Source organism: Aulostomus chinensis, chromosome 22 (assembly GCF_037954235.1).
Source record: "Aulostomus chinensis isolate RoL2024-O1b breed Wild chromosome 22, RoL_Achi_v1.0, whole genome shotgun sequence".
Lineage (NCBI taxonomy): Eukaryota > Metazoa > Chordata > Actinopteri > Syngnathiformes > Aulostomidae > Aulostomus > Aulostomus chinensis.
In genome coordinates, this window is record NC_141341.1 from 3,552,750 (window position 1) to 3,576,123 (window position 23,374).

The window sequence follows — 23,374 nt, forward strand, 5'->3', positions numbered from 1 at the left end:
CCAGCGATTGGCTGTCGCGGCTGTCAATCAATAGTATTCTGCTTAGTCATTGGATAGAAGCGCCGTCGCTCAACTTGGGTGGTGTCACGTCATTGTCATGTGTTGTCCTGGGTGGAAGAGAAGATGGCTGCTACCAAGTTAGCTTAACTACCCATTCTTGCAGTCCTGCTGGAACGTTAAAACAGAGGTAAATGCCGTCATTAATTGATGTCGATGTCGATTTGTTCTAAAATCAGTTCAAAATATGTTTCTGAGACGAGACAAGTGACTGACAGACTAGTTAGTCCTAGTTCTAGTGCCAGCATGCTAGCAAGGTGTGTTGTGTTTTTAAAGACAGGTTTTGCTCATGCTTGTCTTAAGATGGGTCACTAGTGTAACAAATAAATAATAATTAAAAGTAAGTCCCTTTAATTCAAATGACAAAACTGACATTTGGAAATATTATGTTTGAGTTTTACGAGCTTCACAATGTTCATCCAGAAGTTTGAAACTTAACATCTGCAAAATTAAGACGCTGCCTGGAGTTTGTGTTAAGGTGATATTGTTCAACACTGTCTCGGGCTTTGCCTTTCTGGAAATTGTACCTTGATGACATTATTTTGACTGATATTGGGTTTGTGATATGAGAGGAAATATGAATTCATTAAATTGAAGCTATTAGCTTTTGCAATGATGATGATTTATAAAACCCAAACCCTGTAGCTGAAGAATTTTCTAGTCTTCATACATATATATATATATATATATATATATATATATATATATATATATATATATATATATATATATATATATATAAATTAAATTCTCCTTGATAATTGTTTTACTATTTTATGGTAAGAAATTCTTCATACAACCAAATGATATATTTGAACTATTTAAGCATTATTGCACTTTTACAGACAGCAGCGTTTTGCTATGATGGCTGACCGTCTGCAGGATGCTAAGTGGAGTAGCGGGCTCACTGTTATTGTCCAACTTCTTTTTTCTTTTTTTTTTGCAGTTGTCATGATCAAGTTGACTCCACCTCTGACTCCAGAGGAAGACGCCCTGGAGCACATTGTTGCCCGTCGAGACAAACCGTTTCTGGAGGGAAGGTTTATCGACTCCTTCAAAGGTATGTTTTGCACCTCCTTTCACAGTCTCTGGATTGTTGGGGGAAAGGTGAACCCTCCACTGATTATTTCTTCTTTTTTGAATCTCAAATCTCATCCTTGTCAAGGGAGAGGGCTGTTCACCTGGGAAACCATTGAACCATCCTCCTTCGTTGTTGAATTAAGGGGGAACATCTTTTCCCGGCAAGGAGCACCCGACAGAGATGGTGTTGATTTGCTGAAAAATTACCTGTTTGAGTTTTCATGGAAGGGAGCGAACTGGTGGTAAGATATGTGCTTGTTTTTGGCTCTTGTCAAAGTTTTTATATTACATAGGGTTTTTTTTTTTAATCAGCCGCATAGAGAAAATGATGGTAAAATGCTTTTATTTTGTGGATGGATTTATTCCGAGTGCTTTGCTTGCAGCGTTGACGGTTCAGAATGATTCTCTTTTAGTGCAGCTGGCCCATTATCTGACTGAGAGGTATGAAAATAATCCAGATAAGTATGAGTTCATCAGGCAGATGCTCAGACAAATGGGCAGACTCTTGCTGGTTCTAAAGAAGAGGTCAGTACCGACCTTTGAAGATGCCATCAAACCGCACAACTTCTACAAAGTTGCTGAAGCTGTCAGAGACGTTGCTGGTTTTAATGCGAAGGTCAAGTGCTACAGAAGACCAAGTCTGGCCTTGAAATTAGGACATTCGCTCAAAAAAATTGGGGCCATTGTCCTCAGTGGTGCTTCAGGGAATGAGAAGAAGATGAAAAACAGCAAGAAATTCATGAAATTGTGTGAAAATGAGTGGAAAGGACTTGTCTCCGGTTCAGCCCTCGCTTCACTGAGGGGCCGAAAAATTAACAGCCCTTCCACCATACCGTTCACAGGGGACGTGCAGCGTTTCCACAAGTACCTGGAAACAGCATCAGCCTCTGCCCTGGAAACCCTGAAGACGTCTGAGAGCCCCCGAGACTACAGCGCACTCTGTCGAGTGACGCTTGCGCAGGTGTCCATCTTGAACAAATGTTCCCCTGAAGTTGCAAAAATGGCTCTGAAGACGTTCCAAGAAATGGATGAAGTTACCCAAGTGCTGTCCAAACACTTCATCAGAATAAACGTTCAGAGCAGGAGCAGCCAGAAGGTCAACATCTTGTTTACCCCTGAACTTGTCAGCGCCATAACGCTGCTGGTGAACAAGAGAGAAGTATGTGGCGTACACAAAGGCAATCCTTTCTTATTCGCAAGGCCCAACTCTTCTGCTACAAGCCTTTACCACGGGAGGAACTGCATCAGGAGTTTTTCAGTTCTCTGTCGCGCAAAGAAACCGGAGCATCTGCGATCACTGAAACTCCACAAGCACATTGCAAGAGTCTTTCAGATTCTCAACTTGGAGAACGATGAGCTGGATCACCTGGCCAAACTGTTGGGCCGCAGCATCCCGACCGACAGGGACTATTACCGGACACCAGAAGCAGCCGTGGAGCTGGCAAAAATAGCAAAGCTCATTCTTGCAATGGAAAAGGGATCTCTTGAAGGATTCAAAGGAGACTCTCTTGAGGAAATCAAGATTGAGGGTATGGAGACTTGAGTTTCTATTTTGTCTGCCATTGCAGAGACAAGTCAGCTCTCGTGTTCCAGATGTAGCTACACTGTCTTTTGCTTTTTTTATCCAAGATGAGTTGGAGCTCGACGGGGAGCCTGCCGACTCAGATGACAGCGATGAGAACAATGAAGAGTCTGATTGTCTGGCTCAGAGGAGTGGGATGTCCTGTAGCAAGCCCCTCCCACTGCCTCCCGACTGCGAAATGGGTGAATAAAATGTGACACTCCAACCAAAATCGATGTCACGAAATCTGCCTACAGCATTTCAGCCACTTGGTGTGGGTGTAATATCACCATATACTCTATTGTATTACTCTACCATTTTGGGTAGAACACATTTACCCTCCAGCTTACAGATTTTCCTACTCGGTTCACTCTCCAAGTGTGAGACTTCCCCACATTTGAGTCTTAGTGATTGTTGATGTCAGACCCTGGCAACTGCTGCAGAAAACGATGCTTTGGATCCAGGGCTTTTGCTTGATTTATTTGATAGTTGGTTTTCATTCATTGACAGTGTTTTTCACATGTTTTTGCAGCATTTTCTAATCTAATTCAGGGGTGCCCAGACTTTCTCCCTCTGAGGGCTGAACCTGGAACTTGATGACAGGCCAGAAGCAAACACACATTACGTTGCGGGACACAGTGCAAGTCCATTTATTTCCTCACCTGGCTTGAGCCAAACTGGCGCCTGATCAAATTATGAAAAAAATAAAAAAATAAATGGGGATCTTTCACATTTAGAGAGCAGTTTTACCTCACAAAAAAAGAAGATTGTATAAATTGTGATTTACAGAATGATTTTAATGTTTTGTTTTGTTTTTTTCTATGAATTGTCATGTTGCAGGTTAAATCAAACCATGTGTGGGGCTAAATTCAGCCCATGGAACCCACTTTGGACAGCTTTGGTCTAACTTTTAACATGATACTGTTAAAATTGTGTCATAGAATGATGCACCTGCAGCGAGGCGATTATATTAAGAATCAGAGAATGGCGGGGATGTGCTTACATCCTGATTGTACTTGCATGCATTTTCCAGAAAGTACAGCGCAGCACAGAAGGCAACTGACTCCTGAGCAAGACGCCCTGAAGCACATAAGGACTCGCACAGACAAGCAGCACCTGGAGGAGAGGTTCATCGACACCTGTAAAGGTAGCTGGTGCTCCTTGGGCAGGCGTGCTGAGGGCAGATGGACTCAAAAACTCTCTGACGCTCGAGTTTTTAGTCATTTTTCTTTCAGTAATATTTTTGTTTAATTTGTGTCTTTCACAAAGACTCTGTTCCTCTCTGTTGCTATATAAACATTTGTCAGAGCAAAAACAAAGTCACTTTTTAATATTGTTTTCTAGGTAAAGGCGTGTTTACCCGTGCAGCCATCGAGCCATCCAGCTTCGTTGTGGAGTACCGGGGGAATACCTTCCCTCAAAAGGAAACCAGGAGAAAGAAAACTGGCGATACTGTGAACAAATATTTGTTCGACTTCTCGTGGGATGGAAGAAACTGGCGGTCAGTTGACGGTTTATGTTCTCCATTTTGCAGGCACCAGGGCTGCACAAGAAATCAAAATGTAATCACTTACTGCAGTTGTGTGTCAAAATATGATTTTAGCTTAAATATTGTCACGCTGCAGGCTGTCCTTCTACACATCTTATTCTAGGCTATAGCAAACATCTGTCTCATACAGACACACACAAAAATCACACATATCATTTTAATAAAAAATGTTTTTTGATGAAACCGGGAATGTTGACGTAAAAACTGGTATTCACTCTAATATCACAGATCATTTCACAGCTGCAGTGTCTTAATGTGCTCGTAAGTGTCAGTAGTTTCAGTGTGTTTTTGACTAAACTGCGTTCACCTTGTGCTGTGGTAAATATTACATTTGCCGTGGATGATTCATGAAAAGTAATTCTTTTTTCAGGATTGATGCTTCCAAAGAGGACGGGACCCTCGGGAGGCTCGTGAACGACGATCACATAAATCCCAACTGTGAAATAAAGAAAATATTTGGCGCTGGAAGACCACACTTGTGCCTGTTCGCAGTGAGGAAGATATCTCCGGATGAGGAGATAACTTACAACTACGGGGACTCGTCTTATCCGTGGCGATCGAGTGTACGTTTGTGTTCAGCCTTGGTTATGATGACATTGCATTTTCTGAATATATTAGCCTGCAGCTGTCTAACATTTTGTCGGCAGCTGTTCAACATTATTACCGTTGAGTTGTTGTTTTTTTTAATTTATTTGTTATTTTTGTTTTTTTACATGATTCAATACTTCAAGCAAATTGTAATGTGACCAAATGTCTTCATGAGTTTCCCAACTTCTTCATATTTACAGGAAACGGAAGAAGAACGGAGTCACTCCCAAGGAGACCCGGACAGTGATGCGTCTTCAGAAGAGGATGAAAAGGTCGGTGCTGCAGGGATTTCCCCTCCTCAGGTGTAGTCACAGGCCACGTGGGCGTGGGTGGCGGTCTAACACTGACTGTCCAACTGCGACTGACTATTGTCTCGTTATAAATCTAGATTTACTCATGTAATCCAGAACGTTTTCAGGAAAAAGAGCAAATGACTATCAAACTTCCCCCCAACTTTCCCAATGTCCCCCCAAAACCCTCCCCTTATTCTTTTTCCCATCCTTGGCCCTAATTCTCCGTTGTAACTTGCAGGCGGGGGAATGGGAGGGAAGTCATTTCAAGGCTTTTAGACTCATTTGTCTTTCACTCTATACATTAAGTCTTCCTTTGGTATTTTGGTGAAGCCTATGAAAGCATGATCCTTCTTCCAGTTTGAGGAGTACATTCCTGAAGTTGGGAGCGACGATGACAGCAGCGATCAGCAGTGTCAGAAGATCGATCCAGATGTGCCCGAGTCCAGTCGTTCTCGGCGGGGTTCTTCACGCATCCAGCAAGAGGATAAGAGTGATGGCAGTTCTGATGACTCGATCTCAGACGAGGACGACCCCGATGGCTCCAAAAACAAAGATCCTGAGCCCCAGTCTGAGGACACTTCTTATACCAAGAGGAATTACTGTTATGTTTGTGGGAAACCTCAGTCCAAAATCAGCCGTCATCTTTTCACCCATAGAAACGAGGAGCCTGATATTGCACGAGTGTTTGCGTTACCCCGAACTTCCATAGAGAGGAAAAGAGAACTGCAAGTGATACGCAATAAAGGGAATTACAAACATAACCAGGAGGTTCTCCAGAGCCGCAGTGGACCACTGAAAGTGATCAGGAGGCAACAGCATTTGTCGCCGATGGCTAAAAACTTTGCAATCTGTCTATATTGTAAAGGCATGTATGTTCGCAAAGACCTGTGGCGGCACAAGCAAAATTGTGCCTCGAAAATGATGAAAACTTTGAGAAGTTGCAGGAATACAGTGTTATCTTTCGTCACCGTGGAGGAGATGACATACTCCCAAGATGATGTGAACGGCATATTAAAAAATATGAAGCGAGATCAGATTGGATCTGTAGTTAAGAACGATCCCCACATATTGCTGCTGGCAAAGTGTTTAGATTGCAAAAGTATTGACCTAAAACCAAGAAAAACTGCGTACATCTCACAGAGACTCAGGGAAATGGGAAGGCTCCTATTGACACTGAGGAAAAAGTCGATTTCTACGTTTGAGGAGGCTATGAAACCTCAAAACTTCCCCAAACTTGCTGAAGCTGTCAGGGAGCTGTCTGGTTTCAGTGAAGCGACAAAATCCTGCAACACCCCGAGTGTGATGCAGAAGTTGGGATATTCGCTCAGGAAAATGGCCAACATCAACTTTGCCAAGGCTATGAGAGAAGACGCTGATAAACAGACGCTACACGATGCAGAAAAGTTTATGCAACTGTGCAACAAAGAATGGAGCAACCCCCTTCCACCGAGATCCTGCGTCGTCCGCACCTCAACCATGACGTTCACACGGGATGCGCAACTTCTCCACCACTGCATGGAAGAGATCTTAGCCTCCGCAGTGGAAAGCCTGACCTTGTATGACGTGCCACAGGTCTACAAAGCACTCTGCAAAGTGACACTCGCTCAAGTGTCAGTCATAAACAAGTGTAACTCGGATGTTTCAAAATTAACACTGCAGGCATTCGAGGAAAGGAAGGAGGCTGTGCTCCAGGACGATGCTACCGTGTGCCAGCCGCAGCTCCAACACCTGCTGTCCAAACACTGCGTGACGCTGAGTGTTATAGGAATCAGTGGGAAACATCTGGCCCTGATGGTGACTCCTAAACTGCTCGGTGCGATAACGCTGCTGGTCAACAAGAGAAAAGCCTGTGGTGTGCATGAACAGAATCCCTTCTTATTTGCAAAGCCTGATGGCAAATGTGCCAGTATCTTCCACGATCACCAGTGTGTCAGGACCTTCACTGAACGCTGCGGGGCAAAGGACCAGACTCACTTCAGGTCTGAGTTGTTTCGCAAGCACTCTTTGAGGATATTCCAGATTCTCAACCTCGCAAACGATGAGCTCGGTCAACTAGCCGAAATGTTGGGCTGTGGCATCTGTACGGACAGGCAGTATTACCAGTCGCCAGAGGCAGTTGGAGACATTGCAAAAATTGCAGCGCTGATCTCTGCAATGGAGGATGGCTCAATGGAAAGATTCCAAGGAAAATCTCTCAAGGACATTGAGATTCCAGGTATGTTTAGGATCCTTGCATACTGAGAGGACATCTTAAAGGTCAAGCGTGTTAACTCTATAAATAAAACCCCTCACCATTTATTTAAGCTGACTTATGGACGTGGGTGTTTCAGTAGAGTTGTGTTTCAGTGCCAGGTATTTTTAAATTTGTTTTTGGTTTCTAAACGGACCTCCTAACTTCCCTCTACTCACACATGTACCCTGCAGATGAGCTGCTGCCAGATGTGGCGCAGGACGACCCTGAAGGCAGCGACGTCGAGGAGGACAGTGTGGAATCGGAGAGTTTTTTCCAGCTGAGCGGTAGGATTTTAAATGAACTCTCCATGTACATGACGTAAGACTGAATCCTGCGACCTGGAAGTCAGTTAGCATGGTTACACATCAATGTGATCACGTAGCTTTTCTCTCGGTACGGAGGTGTGTTCTCTGAGTAGTGGTCATCTAACTTCATTGAGTATTTCACCTTGGAGATGGTGTTGAAACTGAGAGGACACATTACTGGATTACCACACATGCTATTCTTCTTGTTTTTCTCCAGAAATGTTAATAGCCAAAGCTACAAAAAAGCAATAAGAAAGGGAACTAAAAAAGGAAAAAAGTATTTTACTTACCAGCAGGATGTAGATGTAGTTGTCAGCGAGGGAAATGACATCATTTGTGTCTTAACCTCCATCTCCTCAAGGTCCCTCCTCTCCAAAAGACTCCTTCTCGCCACCTTCCCAACCTCCCCCCTCAAGGAAACGAGGCCGGCCCAGGAAAATTAAGTGTGGAACGGTGTCACCTGAGTTCAACGATGACAAAAATGATGGGGCAAATGCACGTGAAACCAGCGGAGGAGGTTCCCAACAACCTCCCTCAAGGAAACGAGGCCGGCCCAGGAAAATTGAGTGTGGAATGGTGTCACCTGAGTTAAACGATGACAAAAATGATGAGGTGAACACAGGAAAAGATGGGAAGTCAGAGGAAATGCATATGAGCGGCGCTGTTGACTCAGACGAAGGAACTCCAGCTCGCAGCAACAAGGGTGCATCAGACAATTTTTGCAGTGATCCACTTGAAACCAGCAGAGGAGCTTCCCTATGTCCTCCCTCAAGGAAACGAGGCCGGCCCAGGAAAATTAAGTGTGGAACGGTGTCACCTGAGTTAAAAGATGACAAAAATGATGGGGTGAACACAAGAAAAGATGAGAAGTCAGAGGAAATGCCTACGAGCGGCGCTGTCGGCTCAGACGAGGGAACTCCAGCTTGCAGCAACGAGGATGCATCATACAGTTTTTGCGATGATGATGATGACATGATTGTGGACTTTGACATGGACTTTGACGTAGACACAGACGAGGACATTGACGGGAATAGAGCAAACAACGAAGATGACCACACAAACAGCCAAGGGGCGACACCAGAAGAGGACGAGGAGAGGGAAGAGGGCCCTCCCGACAAGGCCGCGGCTGAAGAGACGATGGACAGCGATGCAGCCACTCACACGGCGAGAGGAGAGGAGGACAAGGACCAGATGGGTGTGGGGAGCAGTCTTCCAACTGCCAGCTGGAATACAGGTGAAACAAACCATAGGTTTCATGCTTCTAAAATGTATCATAATATTTTTCTCATCCTCGGATAAGAAGGTGATATCATACAATTCACATTATATTCATGTTAACGGGGTTTTTTTGCATATGTTATCATCTTTAACAGCTTTTCTGCCTGCTGATGAAGCTCCTTCATGCTTTGTATGCATTGAGCTAAACACAGAGATGTTGCGGAGCTTTAAAGACGAGTGTTTTCGAATGTATTATTCAGTTGGTGAGAGTAACCGCTGGATTTGAGATGTCTCCTACTTCTCTATAGAGTCCATTCTCACTGCTTGTGCGCTGGAGGAGGCCAGTATTCACATCTCACTTGTGTGCGTTGAAATTTTGGACCAGAATTGACTGGAAGATATTTGTGATGTCACAAATCCTGCCAGGAGGCCCCTTCTAGATTCAAGCTTTGCCCACGGATCATTCAACTGCAGGAAGAAGACCAGACGTTTTAGACTGGAGGGAGACTTTTGAAGTACACAGAAGAACCAAAGCTTTACCGTCTCAAGCAAAGACGATGGACAGATTTAAAATGTAAACTCCCAGCAGCGCTGGATGCTGTTCTCAAAAACTGAGCGCCGCTGCATCCCTCTCATTATTAGATCAATTCTAATTCTAGCAGCCTCTGTTACGGTGTAATGTCTTGGCGTTCGTTATCGCAATAAAACATAGCAAAACATGTCTTGCACTTGCACTAAAACTACATCTGAGCACTTTTTATTACATTTTACAGCAATGAAGATGAAATTATCTCCTGCACTGCTTGAGATGAAAGAACTGAAGATATTAATACCAAAGCTGAATATTGTGAGTATCTATTTTTCTGTACTGTCCTATAAATATAACGCCGAAAAGGAACTCTTCTGCCGAATAGTGACGCATGCTGAGTGTGCTCACAGCCAGAAATGTAAAGAATTTGAAGTCGTCCATTTTCATCTACCACGTGATGAGGGCACATCTATTTACTAAAGAACAGTATTCCTGATGAACTGTCCCCCTTGTTGCTAGGAGAAGCTCCAGCCTCGTCTCCGATTGTCCCAGCTGCCATCTTTGAGTAACTCTATAACGGCGCCGGAGGAAGATCAGTCCAACCCTGACCAAAACAAGCCGGGCCATGAAAAGGTCAGGGCTCACATGAGCTGTAGTCGTGAGAAGGGGAACATGAAGTATGAGATTGTGAATGTCATCTAAGATATCACAGGATGGCTTTATTCTGTATTTCTCTTATTGCACATTCATCCCCCTGGTGGATTAATGTGCAATAATGCTAATAAAGGAAATACATGGGGAAAAGGGGCATTGTGCTTACACCTTGTCTACTTTATGGTCTGCTCCTTGGAGCTTGAAATCCTTGAGTTTCTCTCTAAAAACGACACATTCTTAAATATGTCAAGCACGGAATTTAAACATCGGAGGTCAGAATTTGAACGCTGCATTATAAGCCACTTGTATTTTAAAAAGTGTTTAAAAGGAACAGAATTAGATGGTTTGAAATTCGACTATTGAGACTTGAAAGTGCCGTTATAACCTACGACACGTTGGTAACTAACCTCCTGAGGCCAGAGAGGTCACTGAGAAACTGGATAGAATTGTCATTGTCCATCTAAACCTTTAGTACCCTGCTTCTGCTGGTCATAAACTCACTGAATGAAAACCAAAAACAGGTTAACCCTTTGGTTTGTACTTTTAACGGAAGGCTTTTGCTTTTCTGGTCATTAATTTTTGCGCCTAAATTGATGTTGATTTTACTTTCAGTCTTAAAATTAGAACAACCCAGGAGTTGCATCAGGTCCAAACAGCTGACAAATTCCACAAAACGTCGTACAATAAGCAGAAGGTTTTTTTTTTAATCTCCTCCGTTACCCATCAGGCCACCCACATGACCTGCTCCCACTGCCGGACGAGCATGTTGAAGGGTCAGACGGCGTACCAGAGAAAAGGATTCTCAGATGTCTTCTGCAGCAAAGCCTGCCTCTTTGGAACGTTTCCCATCATCAAACCAGTCGCCAAGACTTGCCATTCCTGTCTCAGGTGAGTCTGTGAAAAATGTCACCTCATCTACTCGCATTTACATGTCGTATACATGCACTTACCGTGTCAGTATGGAAATTTAAACCCCCGTTTACTCCCGACTGTTAACTGCCGTTTATTATATCTCATGTTTATATGTCTAATTTCCACGTGTTGATGGCTACCACTGACTTTGTGCTGAGAGAGGAAATTCCCCTGAATACCAAACAATCGAATTAAAGTTGCTGTGGAGTTCCAGGATCGTTATGTGTGACCTCAAATTGTGACTCGTGTCGTTTTCGGTCAGATACCGGATAGAAAACACGCGCTTGACAGGATTGTAATTAGTCGTTCCTGCTAGCCTGCTGATCTCCGTTTGGATCGGACTGACATCGTACTTTTTCACAAACCGGACTACAATTCTCAGATTTTGTGGTAAGAGATCAACTACTCAGGTGTGTGTGTGTGTGTGTGTGTGTGTGTGTGTGTGTGTGTGTGTGTGTGTGTGTGTGTCAAATAGCCCCAGTCACTGTCATAGGTAGGTCAGACAGCTTCTGTAAAGGTGGTACCATCATGATGGGTGCTGGGCGAACGATAGATTTCTGGACAGACGAGGTAGCAAACTATACTTGGACAACACAGCTGTCCAATTATATGACCTCATTGGCTGTAACGGTCAGCTGGTGTCGGTTAATTCCATATTAATTGTTGTAATGTTCACTGACAACCATCATCTGCCCTCCTCGTTTATCCAGTGTGATATCGCAGCCGCTGGACCTCATCATGGCTGCCGTGGACGCTAAGGGAACCATGAAGGACTTCTGCTGCGTGGCGTGTCTCTCGTCTTTCAAAGCCAAAGCCGCGTCCGCCAAAACACCACAACCGCTCTGCAGCATGTGCAATAAACCCTGCGCTGTAAGGCAGCAGAAAATGTAGTTCCTTGCCAACAAAGTTGTTCGTTTTAAGTTCAAACTGCTGTACTCGCTGTTCTTTTATCGTCCCTCCCGTAGGGTTCCCGTCAGGTGATTCTGAATGGCGGCGTCCTCAAGTTTTGCAGCAACGTTTGTATGCAAGGTTTCTGCAGAGACAACATGGTCGTCTGTGAGAGCTGCTGCTCCTACTGCCCCAACAAACCCCTCACCCTGAAGCTGGAGGACGGCGCCAAAAACTTTTGCGGTGAAGAATGCCTCATTTCATACAGAGAGGTACAGAAACCAAACCAACAGCACTTAACCTCCGTCATTCATGGAAACTAACCTCTAGCAGTTATTCACTATCCAAGTATCTGTGGATCACCAAACCTGCAGCTGGATGAAGAAGACGTGGATCACGTCAGACGATGAGCTCGAGAGTTTCTAACAGACGTTTTTGGACAGTTGTTAGCTAGCGGTGTTTTGATTTTGGTTTTTTTAAAGCTGTCAGCTGCCGTTAGCGTGAGGCTAAATGTACCTAACTGGCACTTTCGGCACTCCGGAGTCACAAAGAAATAATGCGAGTGGTAAAAAAAAAGAAAAAAATTGTCTTTGTCAGCTTTAAACAGCCGTTTGTGAGTGCTTTAAAACCCCCTCAGCTTCTGGTGGTGGTTTTACAGGATCTCTGTACGCGTCTTGGCTCGTGTCTGCCATCAACACTCCTTCATGAGTTTGTTTTATATTTTGCTCCTCTGCAGACGATGCAGACACACAGCTGCACCATGTGCCACGCCTCTCAACCGGTGTCAAACATGGTTCACTTTCAAAGCAGTGAGAAGACGGTGGAGCTCTTCTGCAGTCGCCCGTGTCTGGCTTCATACAAGCTTAAGCCAGCAGGATGTCAAGGTATGCCTCAATTCAATTATAAAACGATGGGATTGTCTGTTCTCAGTTCTTCCTCCCACTTTGCCGTAGTTGAGTGTCCAAATTCCAAATTACATTTTTTTTGTTGTTGTTTTGGTGTAAAAACTTTAAAACACTATAATGTCAGTGGTGAAAAAACACGAAAAGGAATGAATTTACAGTTCTGGAAGGTTGTCATTGCAGCAATCCTCCAATCATTCATCTGGACATCCTCACGTGGTGTTCTTTGTTTGGCCCCTGCTGTATCAACCTGCACCAGGAGTTGACATCCATGAGGGTGGGGCTTTTGTTGCTTTGCGCTGGCGACAGGGAGGATGGAAGCGTCGGGTTTTTGAGTTGTTTCATGGTTCGTGCTGTCATGAAAAACCTGGACAAGTCTTGGAATCTAAAAATAATAATAATATTCAGGCCAATATTATGTCAAAGATTAATGGAAGTCTGGCCCCAATTTAGGGATTTACATGTTATTTATGATTTTAAAAAGTCACACAGTAGCAGTCGTCTAAGATGGTGAAATAGTGACATGATATTCAGATTTAAGTGTTGCGATTCTCTCCATCCATTTAGTTTGATTAGATTTGAATCGGTTGTCAGTTCTGAACTTCAATGCTGACAACAACGTCATTTTGGCCCGATTTTTTTTTTTTTTTTTTTTAAACAGATAAAAAAAAATAATTGGTTTTGTTTCCTGACAGTTTACGTTTTCCACTCTAAGTCTGCCCGCGTGTGCGCGGATGTTTCACGCGCTGTGATCTGATTCTCCACGCAGGGAAGGAGGCTGTTGAGTTGTGGACGACGCCGAAATTTACTTTTGCCAAGCAGTGGGCGTTCTGTTGCCACTGTGGAACGAAGCTGCAGGTGGGACAGGAAATTTGCCAGCTGAACAACTCAAAGGAGGTTTTCTGCTCTGCGTCCTGCCTCTCTCTCGAGCATCCCCACATCCAAGCAGTCCACAAAAACTGCAGCAACTGCGATCAGTATGTCCAGGATGTTTTCTTCCATTTCTTTTTGTTAATCTATTGATGAATTACAGTTTTTATCTTTATTTTGATTTGTCAGTAAAAAAGGAAGGTAATGGAGAACAAAGAGAATGAGAAGAGATGAATCATTGGTCTACTTGTTAAAGTTAGAGGCTGCAGCATTTACCTCCAAAAGGAAAGGAGGCTTCTTTCTGCTGGTCAGATCTTCTGCAATTTAAAAAAATATAAATGATTGTGTTATTTCCAAGGCCAAGGATTTTTCCAGATTTGTTTGGTTGATTGATTGTCAGACTGCCAGCAGGATCCCTTAAAACTGTGAGCATAACCCTCCTCTGGTTTCCCTCAGGGTGATAACACGGCCTCATAACATCATCCTGGCTCCTGTGGACGACTCTGGAACTATGAGGGAGCTGTGCAGTGAGACCTGCCTCGCCTTCGTCAAGTCCAGGAGGGACGTAGCTGCCGTAAACCGTCCACCACTTCAGGGACCTCGGACAGCGTGCACGATGTGTTCCAAGTTTTCTTTTGTAAGGAAGAAATTCGCTGTTGCTCTTTTGATTGATCTGACATGGAGAGGACATCAGTCGCCCACATCAGTGTCCCACCGTCATCTCTCAGATGTGTAGATGCTCGCTTCATTTTCGTTGTTGTTGGTTATAACTAGCGCTCGCTAAGGGAGTGCCACGGGGATGGCACAATTTTTGGAGGACAACCTGAAAGTTTTCAGCGACGTGTGCATCGACTACACCGCAGACTGTCAAGAGATGCGCTTGTCCTGCTTTTGCCACGATGACGTTTGTAATCTTGTTTAGCCTCTTGTTAGCCACAGCAGTTTTTAAAATGCCTTAGAATTCCCCAAGTGTGGTACTTCTTGACAGATTTTATATTTTAATGGTATTAAGTACATGTAAGCGTCGGACCTTATCCAAGCTAGTTCACCAGAAATTCCTAGAATTTGTGTCAAGGGAACCGGTTGTTCACACTGCTAACTTACCTCCAGGTTTTAGGACTCATGTGCCACTCACAAGCCAGACTGGGACTTGTCTACACGGGAAATACATATTAGAACGATTGATTCATTTATTTTTTTCATCAGATTTTCTGACAAGTTGGGAAAATAAGAATACCACCAGGTCTATAATTGATTCTGGAGGCACTCGTGAGGGCAGCAGCATTCCTCAGCCCAGGCACCACGCTGACAGACGCGTGCTTTGACTGGACGCACTCACTAAACCCAATGTAATGAACACATTTTCCTTCGTCATCCTCAGTGCAAATACAGGCTGGCCGTGGACAACAATCCCGTGAGACTCTGCTCCGACGAATGTTTCGCCAAATACCACGGTGACAGAAACATACCGATAGCTACCTGTGACATCTGCAGCTCCGTCTTCATGGACAAACCGCTGGTGCTGAGGATGCAGGACGGTCGTAGAAACATCTGCAGTGAGGAATGCCTGGTCAAGTTTAAACAGGTGGGGGATCAACTCACTCGGTCTCTGGGGTCCATTGACCTCACTGGTAAATGGGAATGAGCCGGGGCTGGCATTTTTGTGGCAATAAGACTTTTGGAATTTGGAGGAATTTGAGTTCATAACAAAAGACAGTGAGATAACAGTGAAAGTGCTGTGAAAGGTTGAATATTTTCTGTGGGATTTTTTTTTTTTTTTAGCCTATAAGGTTTTGCAAGGTTCCTGACATTGTCATTCTCTCTTTTTTTTTCTTTTTTTTTTTAGAGAGTTGAAACCTCTCAGTTGTGTCCCATGTGCCAGACGTCCCATCAGATGTCAGACATGGTTGAAAACAAAACCGCTGACGGCGAGATTGACTTTTTCTGCAGCCACCAATGTATGTTGGTACACCAGTCCCAGTCGTTCCCTGTCCCAGGTAATGCACAGGCATGTTTTGAACACTTTGTTTTTCTGATTTATTTTGGAAGGTGCAGTTGAAACAAATGTGACCGTTCATGCAAAGTAGCAGATTACATTTGTTAGATGATTTGCAGTTTTCCTCACAACATCCAGTCTTTTCTTTGCGTCTTGTACAGAATAGATCAGTAGCTTGAGCAGCAAACAGTCTCAGTGCTCAGTAAACATGGATAACACCCAGACACGTGTCCCTAGGGAGGAGCAGCCCATCGTCCTGCGTCGACGAGGAAAAAAGGGTGGCGAGAGACAGTAAAGAGGTGATGAGTGACACGAAGGAGATGAAGAACGACGAGGTGATGCCATCAGAGGAAGTGAAGCCGTCAGTACCTCATCTGGACTTTGTGAGTATGGTGTTCAATGTCGTAGTGATTGAGAACCCCTGAGGTCCGACAGTGATGCGACAATGCTTGCAGTCAGTATAACATTGATAAACTGGTGCAGCACCAGACTGACGATGTGAGGTGGCAGCGCAACCAAAATTGATTCAGTTATGGTCCAGGGGGCGGGGCGGCTCGGAGATAGAGTGGCCATCTATCGCCCGAAGGGTCGCTGGTTCAATCCCCACTTCCCCCGGTGACCATGAGCAAGAGACTGAACCCCCAATTGCTCCTGATGGCCCTGCGACGGACTGGCGACCCGTCCAGGGTGAACCCTGCCTCTCACCCAATATCAGCTGGGCACCATCACCGTGACCCTTAATGGATAAGCGGTATAGAAAATGGATGGATGGATCGATCAATGGGAATTCAGGTCTATAAAAGATCCTGTATCAATATAGTTAATGCAGAACAGCCGATTGTGTCTGTGGAAAACTCTGGTGATATTAAACCAGCAAGAGAACCCTGCTTCCCTGCTTCAAATCTCCTCAGAACACTGACGAGAACACAAGCCTGGAAGGAACATTAAAGAACTCAGCTGGTCTTGCTGGCGTGACGCATCACGGACAGGCTCAGAGGATCTAGCCTGGGCGAACTGTGATTGTCATGAACGAGACGATGCCAGCTGATAATGTTTGTATGGCTGTAGTGCAGCTCGACCTGGAGCTGAGGATGGTTGAGTGATGAAGCTAATACAAGGTTGAAGGCTTTATTTTGAAAGATTTTGATAACCAGAGTACCCCAAACACAGCCTTGGAATTGAATCAGTCGAGTACGGCAACAAAGCACAGTGCTAAATAGGTGAAGTTGCAAAAATCGTGCACTCCAGGCTGTAGTTTGCAGACGTGGCACCTTTTCACCTTGTGAGTGTGCGGGAAGAGTTTGTGCACTTGAGTCTAGATTGTTAATCAGTCACTTCTCTTACTATCAAGATAAAAGAAGAGCCCGTTGATGAGGAGTACAACCAGGATTTCCCGTCGCTCAGGTCCACGGAAGACATCAAAAATGAGTCAGATGGCTCACAGGTAAGCATTAAATTTGTCTGGAAGCCATAGAGGCTAAGGGCCCTAGTGTTGCGTGCGCCTGAAACCGCTGCAGCTCTGGAGAGACGTACTATTGAAGACAGCCAAATTAGAGTTCAGAGGAGATGCTGAGGTCCGCTTGTCCCTCGGCTCACGAGAATTGCACTGCTGACTCCAAAAATGTGAGCTACTCCTGCTGTACTCCTGCAGAGGCGTCTGCACAGTAACTCAAGTGATGAGATCAGAAATGACCACGAGACAGCGTGAACGATGAGGCCTAAGTATTTGTGATCTCTGGTGATGAAAGTTGTAAAGATGTCAGCAGTTTGACTCCAAAGTGTCCATGCCAGGAGCTGTTTCCTGGTCAGGGAGGGCAGACTTCTCCCACACACGGTTCATCAACAATGAAAAATAGGCAACGGGTCTTTGTCTTGAAAGCCTTTCACCTTCACCAGGACGTGGAATGAAACAAAACAATGACAGCAGTGAACGCTCATCTAGACATGAAGGTTAAGAAGCCCTCAACAGTCGTATCACTGTGTGGTTCTGTTGCTGATAGGAGGATTTCAAGATCATTGCAGTCTTCTCTCTGTCGGGAAACCCCGCCCCCGCAGCCCCTGCACCCACACCTCCCACCCTCACCCACATGGATGTTCTGGCATCCTGTTCCCACTGCACTCAAGTCCTGGTGGATGGGGAGACCATTTACCAGAGGAAAGATCACCTTGATACCTTCTGCTCCACCTCCTGCCTTTTTAAATTTTACGAAATGAAGCCAGTTAAGAGGAGCTGCCTCTTCTGCCTCCGGTGAGTCATACGGTGATGTTTTTGCCATTTCTGGCTTATTTGGCACCATGAAATATAGTCATTTCAGTATCTGATAGTGTGGAGAAAGTGTAGCAATTTTTATTTGAGCATGTGGTGTGTTGATAGAAGGCTTTATTTTTTTAAATTATCATAAATTTAAAAATAAAATTTCTCACCGTATTCTGGTACTGAAAGACAGGTGAAGCCTCCGATTTGTCATCAGTTACATTGTTCAGAGTTGGGAGGTTTCAAAGTGATCCTGCGTTATTCTCTCAGGGAGTTGACACGGACTCAGGAGGTCATCCAGGACTCGTCGGACTCTGAGGGGCCGGTGAAGATCTTCTGTAGTCAGAACTGCCTGTCCTCCTTCAACTACAAGTCAGCCATCAATTGCAAAACCTCCATCAAGGCAGCCACGCTGCAGTGCAACATGTGCAGCAGATACTGCATCGTAAGACTCAGGAAGCTTATAAACCTCACACAACTTCGCAGGCGTGACATCTTTCTGTAGACCAACATGGAATCAAGCCTCCCTGTGGGCTCCCTTGATCGAAGCGATGGGTTTTGGGATTTTTGATTACAGTAGAAAAGAGGCTCTGTGGCCAACAAAGTTAATAAGACTTTGACACAATTTGAGACACATTTTTTTTCAGCAAGATCACCTGATTTTTGAAGCATAAATCCAATTGTTAGAATACATATTTATCTTCCTGCAAAAATAAAAGCAAACCCTGCCTTGGATGCGTGACCTCAGTGTAACAAAGCTGGCTTCATGCTTCCCCTGACAAGTCCACAACAACCTCTGTAGTCCCGTTTCGTCACTTACATGCAGCCACAGTTTTTAAGACTCATAAAATCCTTGAGATTCACTTACTGACATGTTGCGTGTGGTAGAACAGAACTTTGAGATTTATCAAGCAGCTGTGAACTGCTTCAATTCAGTCATTTAACCAAAAACCCAATCAAAACTCACATTGAGTCTAAGACGAGGGACTTGGTCATGAACCACTGCTAACTTACTTGAATTTTAAAACTCATCCCCCATGTCTCTTTCTAACATGACGTTCTTTTATATTCTATTTGTTAGGCTTCAAAATAAGTCTGTCGCACAGAAGAGTAGGGATGTTGTTGATGTCCAACAAGTGTGAACAGAATTTCTCATGTTATCCTCTAGTTTTTTGAAAACGCTCAACACGATACTACCTAGAAAAGCTTTTTTTTTTTCACTCAAACTCTTCTCTGTTATTTTAGTTTATCTAAGTGGACTCAAGCCAATGTTATTCCTCCCTCAGAGCAAAAAAGAGATCATTCATGGGGACACGGTCTACAAAGTCTGCAGTGACTCCTGCTTCCTTCACTTCTGCAAACTGAACAAGCTCTCCGTGTGCGAGAACTGTCACTCCTGCTGCTGCGCGCCGCTCAGGCTCAACATGGAGGAGGGCTGCAAAGCACTGTGCAGTGCAGATTGTTTGTCTCAGTTCAAGCAAGTAAGTGAATCTGAAATAAAACGCATTAAAAAGACTTTAAATGTTTTGCACATCTAATGAACTTCAAGACTGGAAGCAGGATAGGTTTTTTTTATAGCTTGTTGGGCCTCAGTTTCGGCGACAGTTGTGACTAAAGGCCCAGTGTTGCCTGCCTGTCATGACCGTAATATTTCAGGAAAGAGAATTCCCTCCGATTTTCGAGTCATTCACTCGGATTCACGGATGAACCGATAAGATGTTGGTGGTCCAACTGCAGAAAACACATTTTTGATCATCACTCAAGTATTCACATGGTAACTGTGACAGTTCCATGAAAACGCCTCACAGCATGTTTCAGTGACTGCTTCCACCAGGGTTATGTGGTCATAGGCGCTTGTCTGTTTGTGGGTTAACTCGAAAAAAATGTGAGTGATTTTTCATCAGACAGGATGAAACTGTTGTTTGGATTTTGGGATTCGGAACCCAGACGTGATGATGCTCTGTGCTCTCTGAGTGGCCCCTTGTTTATTTTGCGGAGAGAAGATACTTTAAAACAGTTTTACAGTACAAATTTAACTCAGGACTGTCAGAATCTGACACTCTTCAACAAGAACAGCAGGTGTCTTAAAGTGAACGTAGCATATTTCAAACAAAAAAATAGAATCCTATGAATAAACACTGCAAATAGACTCCTTTTTATTAAATGTATGCTCAGATTCTATTGAGTTGCTTCAGGGGTTTAACATTCGGCCTTCATTGTTACTCTGCAGAAAACCAAGACTAAGCAGCCCTGCTCCATGTGCGGCACTCTTCATCCGATGTCCGACATGACGGAAAACACCAACGGTACAGATGTGCTGGAGCTCTTCTGCACCAGCAGCTGTGTAATGGCTTCCCAGATCCAGGCGATCAGTTCATCAGGTGCTGAACAATCACGTTGATGAGTGTGTTTGCTTCCTCACTGTCGTTGTAGTGACGGTTTTGGTCTGAGAATGAAAGTCAGACTTCACTTGAGAGTATTTGGCCTTTGAAGTACTCATGTTTAGATGTATGGAGCTTTTTACCTCCCGCTTTAGTGCTTAGTGACTCCAGAATGTAGACAGAACCCGTATTTTTTATGATTATACTTTAGTTTATTGAGCATGAAGCTCCCAAACAAATCACAGCCCCTCCAGGCTGGTGCTTCCATGAACGAGAGCCAAACCCAAAGTGTTGTGGTTTATTTTTAGCACCGATCGTAGTGTTTGCAGATTAGCATACGGCTGGATTATAGTTATGAGTTTGGCATGTTTTTGGACAGTTAGGGTTAATTGTAGTTGATGGCCTCGGAGCGCTCGTTGCTTCAAGCTAAATACACGTGCTTGCTCTTTATGCAGTATTGAGTCAAAGAAGTGAAGCAGTGGTAAAAACAAACAAACAAGGTGGTGAGCAGATACCTACATGTGAGTATTTTAGAAGGCCAAACACAAAATACTGAAGTAATTTGATTTTGTGCATTAAATTCTCATCCTTAACTCAGCTCAAATGTCCCAGTTGACCTCAGTCTCTTGCTGTCGCTGGTGGATTTTAGTGTTCATTTATACGTGTTGCATCAGCCTGTAAATAACTGCTTCTGCTGCACGGCAATGATGAAACCTCTGGTCCACAGGTACCTCACTCAACTGTGATAACTGTGGAAGGAACACGGTCCCGGCCTGCCACATCGCCATGTCAGATGCCTCCATCAGAAACTTCTGCACTCTAACCTGTGCCATGGCTTTTAAGGTAACTCAGGCTTCTCTGGTGGTGGCACCTGGTAAATACGCGTGTCTGCTGCAGGGTCGTTTGACCTGGGAGTCAGTGCTGCTCAGACCTTCACAAAAGCTGTGTTAGGGAGGTTTTTGGTTAGTGGGAATGATCTGATGGCCAGTTTAAACCGCACAAGTGTCATATGTGCTATGTTTTTCCTAAATTTAAACACTTTCCGCGTTTATTTTTCTTTTCATGCAACAGGCGACCCAGAAAGAGAAGTATGTTGAAGCTAACCCCGCCGGAGCCCCCGAGCAGACCCAGTGCAATATCCCTAAGCCGCCAGAGAAGCTGCAATGTGCCAAGTGTAGCCGTGTCATAAAAACTACACCCAGAGTTGTCCAGGAAAAGGTTTGTTGGCTCTGTTTTATGGAATATTGTACTTCACATACACTGTGATGGTGTCAAATAAGCCCGTTTTTGAAAAAGCTTGGAAAAAAAATGTTAAACTGATCACTTCCTCTCCAGGTGTGATATCCACTTCAGCGAGGGGATCCTTTAAAAGATCAGTACCTTTACCAGTGCCCTGAGCTCAGTGCTGGTTCATGAACAATAGTTTTGCTCCATGGCATTTTTACACTTTCATAACAGTTTAAAAATATGAAAACTTAAACCAGTTTACCAAAACAATGCTAAAAGATTCCACCACACTTGTATTAAGGTTTACAAAAGCACTCTGTCTTGCCGTGAAAGTTATACGCAGTTTAAGTTTGGTTAAATTTCTTTCCTCTGTGTGTGTCCGAACAGGGCAAAACCGATTTTGTGTGCAGCCTTGCATGCTCTCAAGAGTTGAATCGCCTCAACAAGGTCATGGGAAAGTGTGAACACTGTAAGAATGAAGCGATCATCAGAGAAACCAAGAGGGTGAACAATAAAGACTGCTTCTTCTGCAGTGACGGTAAGAAAACTGGACGGAGAAAAATTCTTTATGACCCAAGTGAGCCAAGAGTGATGCATCGAAAGAAGACGTGTCAGTGAAGACTGGAATAAGGTGTGATTGTCTCCTCTTTGCTTCTCAGGCTGCAAAAAGCTGTTTGGACATGAACTGGAGAAGAAGTGGGGGCGATACTGTCGGTCGTGTGCTTACTGCCTCTCTATCTCCAAGATGGTGGTGACGCCGGAGTCCAAAACCGCCTCGGAGGAGTTCTGCTCTGAAGGCTGCAGATCCAAATACAAAATCCTGTGCAGTGATGTAAGCAGAGGGTGAAGTTCACCTGATTAAATTGGATCCAAGCTTGACGTGTACATCAGTGTTTTTTTTTTTTTTTAAATCAGTCTGAGCAAGAATATTATTTAATTTTATTTGTAAAGTGCCGACATCAGCAAGAGTATCACCCCTAATCTGCCGGGCCCTTTCTGGTACAGATGAGTGTGAGATTCTAATGTCGGTGCTGAAACACGGATGTTTCCAAACTACTGTTGGCTCCATCTGCAAAACCTCTATTGTTTTATCAACTTTGCAATGTAATTTTATCATTTTGACACGTTGCTTCTCCCAGATCCTTGTTCCAGCTCCATTGTGTTTCTGTATGTAAGAACTGGAAAAAACAGTACAAATGTTTTCTTTCAGGCTGCCAAATGCGACAACTGTGGCACCAAAGGGAAACTTAACCAGCAGCTTCCCGGTCTTGGGCATGTCAAACACTTCTGTGACCGCAAGTGTCTCCTACAATTCTGTAATAAAATGAAAAAAGGCCACTTTGTCAACATAGGTGAGTATATTTTGTCTTCTCATCCCTGAGTGTGTGGTCTGTGTGTGTTTGTGCAAGATTGCAATCAGTACGTTCCCAGCTGAACTGATGGAGAGGTAGTCTTGTTCCAGCTGGTCGTCTGATCCGGTCTCTTCTTCTGCTGCTCCTGCAGGAGCAGCTGAGGCCTCCCCCGTCATCACTAACGTCATCTCACTCGCTAGTCTTCTGAATCGGCAGAAGACCTTCGCAACCAGCTCTTCACAGCACGGTACAAAACACACACACACACACACACACACACACACAGTAGCTAGAAGTAGTCTTTATTCTCAAGGTGTCATTTTTTTTTTATAATAAAGACTGTTAAACAAGTGACCCCCTGTTCCAAGTACGAACAGTTGGGTCTTGAAGTTTGAGAACCCTTGGAAGTAGAAGGTAAATGATAGAACGACTCGTGTAGTTAGGTTCAGTTCCTGCGCTGCTCCGTTAAATCAAGATTTATTCCATGAGGACAGAAATGTGTTGATTCCTGTAGTTGGTTTTCTC

General features: G+C 44.2%; 1 protein-coding gene across 4 annotated transcripts in view; it reads left to right on the top strand.

The window, feature by feature from the left end:
• The first annotated feature begins 54 nt into the window (after positions 1-54).
• The window catches only part of LOC147240404 (uncharacterized), a 27,787-nt gene continuing 4,467 nt past the window's right edge, over positions 55-23,374 (top strand). The window contains exons 1-34 of one of the 4 annotated variants that reach the window (XM_086192822.1): positions 55-187; positions 1,004-1,117; positions 1,223-1,379; positions 1,980-2,666; positions 2,767-2,901; positions 3,732-3,845; positions 4,043-4,199; positions 4,618-4,810; positions 5,036-5,107; positions 5,486-7,343; positions 7,553-7,645; positions 8,028-8,900; positions 9,658-9,731; positions 9,933-10,046; positions 10,795-10,955; positions 11,690-11,849; positions 11,945-12,139; positions 12,604-12,751; positions 13,539-13,746; positions 14,096-14,276; positions 15,021-15,224; positions 15,486-15,636; positions 15,873-16,018; positions 16,987-17,079; positions 17,636-17,883; positions 18,160-18,334; positions 19,176-19,370; positions 20,120-20,270; positions 20,998-21,113; positions 21,342-21,488; positions 21,885-22,035; positions 22,157-22,329; positions 22,708-22,849; positions 23,001-23,096. In XM_086192822.1, coding sequence (XP_086048948.1) covers positions 2,138-2,666; positions 2,767-2,901; positions 3,732-3,845; positions 4,043-4,199; positions 4,618-4,810; positions 5,036-5,107; positions 5,486-7,343; positions 7,553-7,645; positions 8,028-8,900; positions 9,658-9,731; positions 9,933-10,046; positions 10,795-10,955; positions 11,690-11,849; positions 11,945-12,139; positions 12,604-12,751; positions 13,539-13,746; positions 14,096-14,276; positions 15,021-15,224; positions 15,486-15,636; positions 15,873-16,018; positions 16,987-17,079; positions 17,636-17,883; positions 18,160-18,334; positions 19,176-19,370; positions 20,120-20,270; positions 20,998-21,113; positions 21,342-21,488; positions 21,885-22,035; positions 22,157-22,329; positions 22,708-22,849; positions 23,001-23,096 — 7,453 coding nt within the window. In that variant the 5' untranslated portion in view covers positions 55-187; positions 1,004-1,117; positions 1,223-1,379; positions 1,980-2,137. Of the gene's footprint in view, positions 188-1,003; positions 1,118-1,222; positions 1,380-1,426; positions 2,667-2,766; positions 2,902-3,731; positions 3,846-4,042; positions 4,200-4,617; positions 4,811-5,035; positions 5,108-5,485; positions 7,344-7,552; positions 7,646-8,027; positions 8,901-9,657; positions 9,732-9,932; positions 10,047-10,794; positions 10,956-11,689; positions 11,850-11,944; positions 12,140-12,603; positions 12,752-13,538; positions 13,747-14,095; positions 14,277-15,020; positions 15,225-15,485; positions 15,637-15,872; positions 16,019-16,986; positions 17,080-17,635; positions 17,884-18,159; positions 18,335-19,175; positions 19,371-20,119; positions 20,271-20,997; positions 21,114-21,341; positions 21,489-21,884; positions 22,036-22,156; positions 22,330-22,707; positions 22,850-22,959; positions 23,097-23,374 lie in introns of those variants that run through there. The other 3 variants (XR_015111150.1, XR_015111149.1, XM_086192821.1) reach the window with 3 other exon arrangements.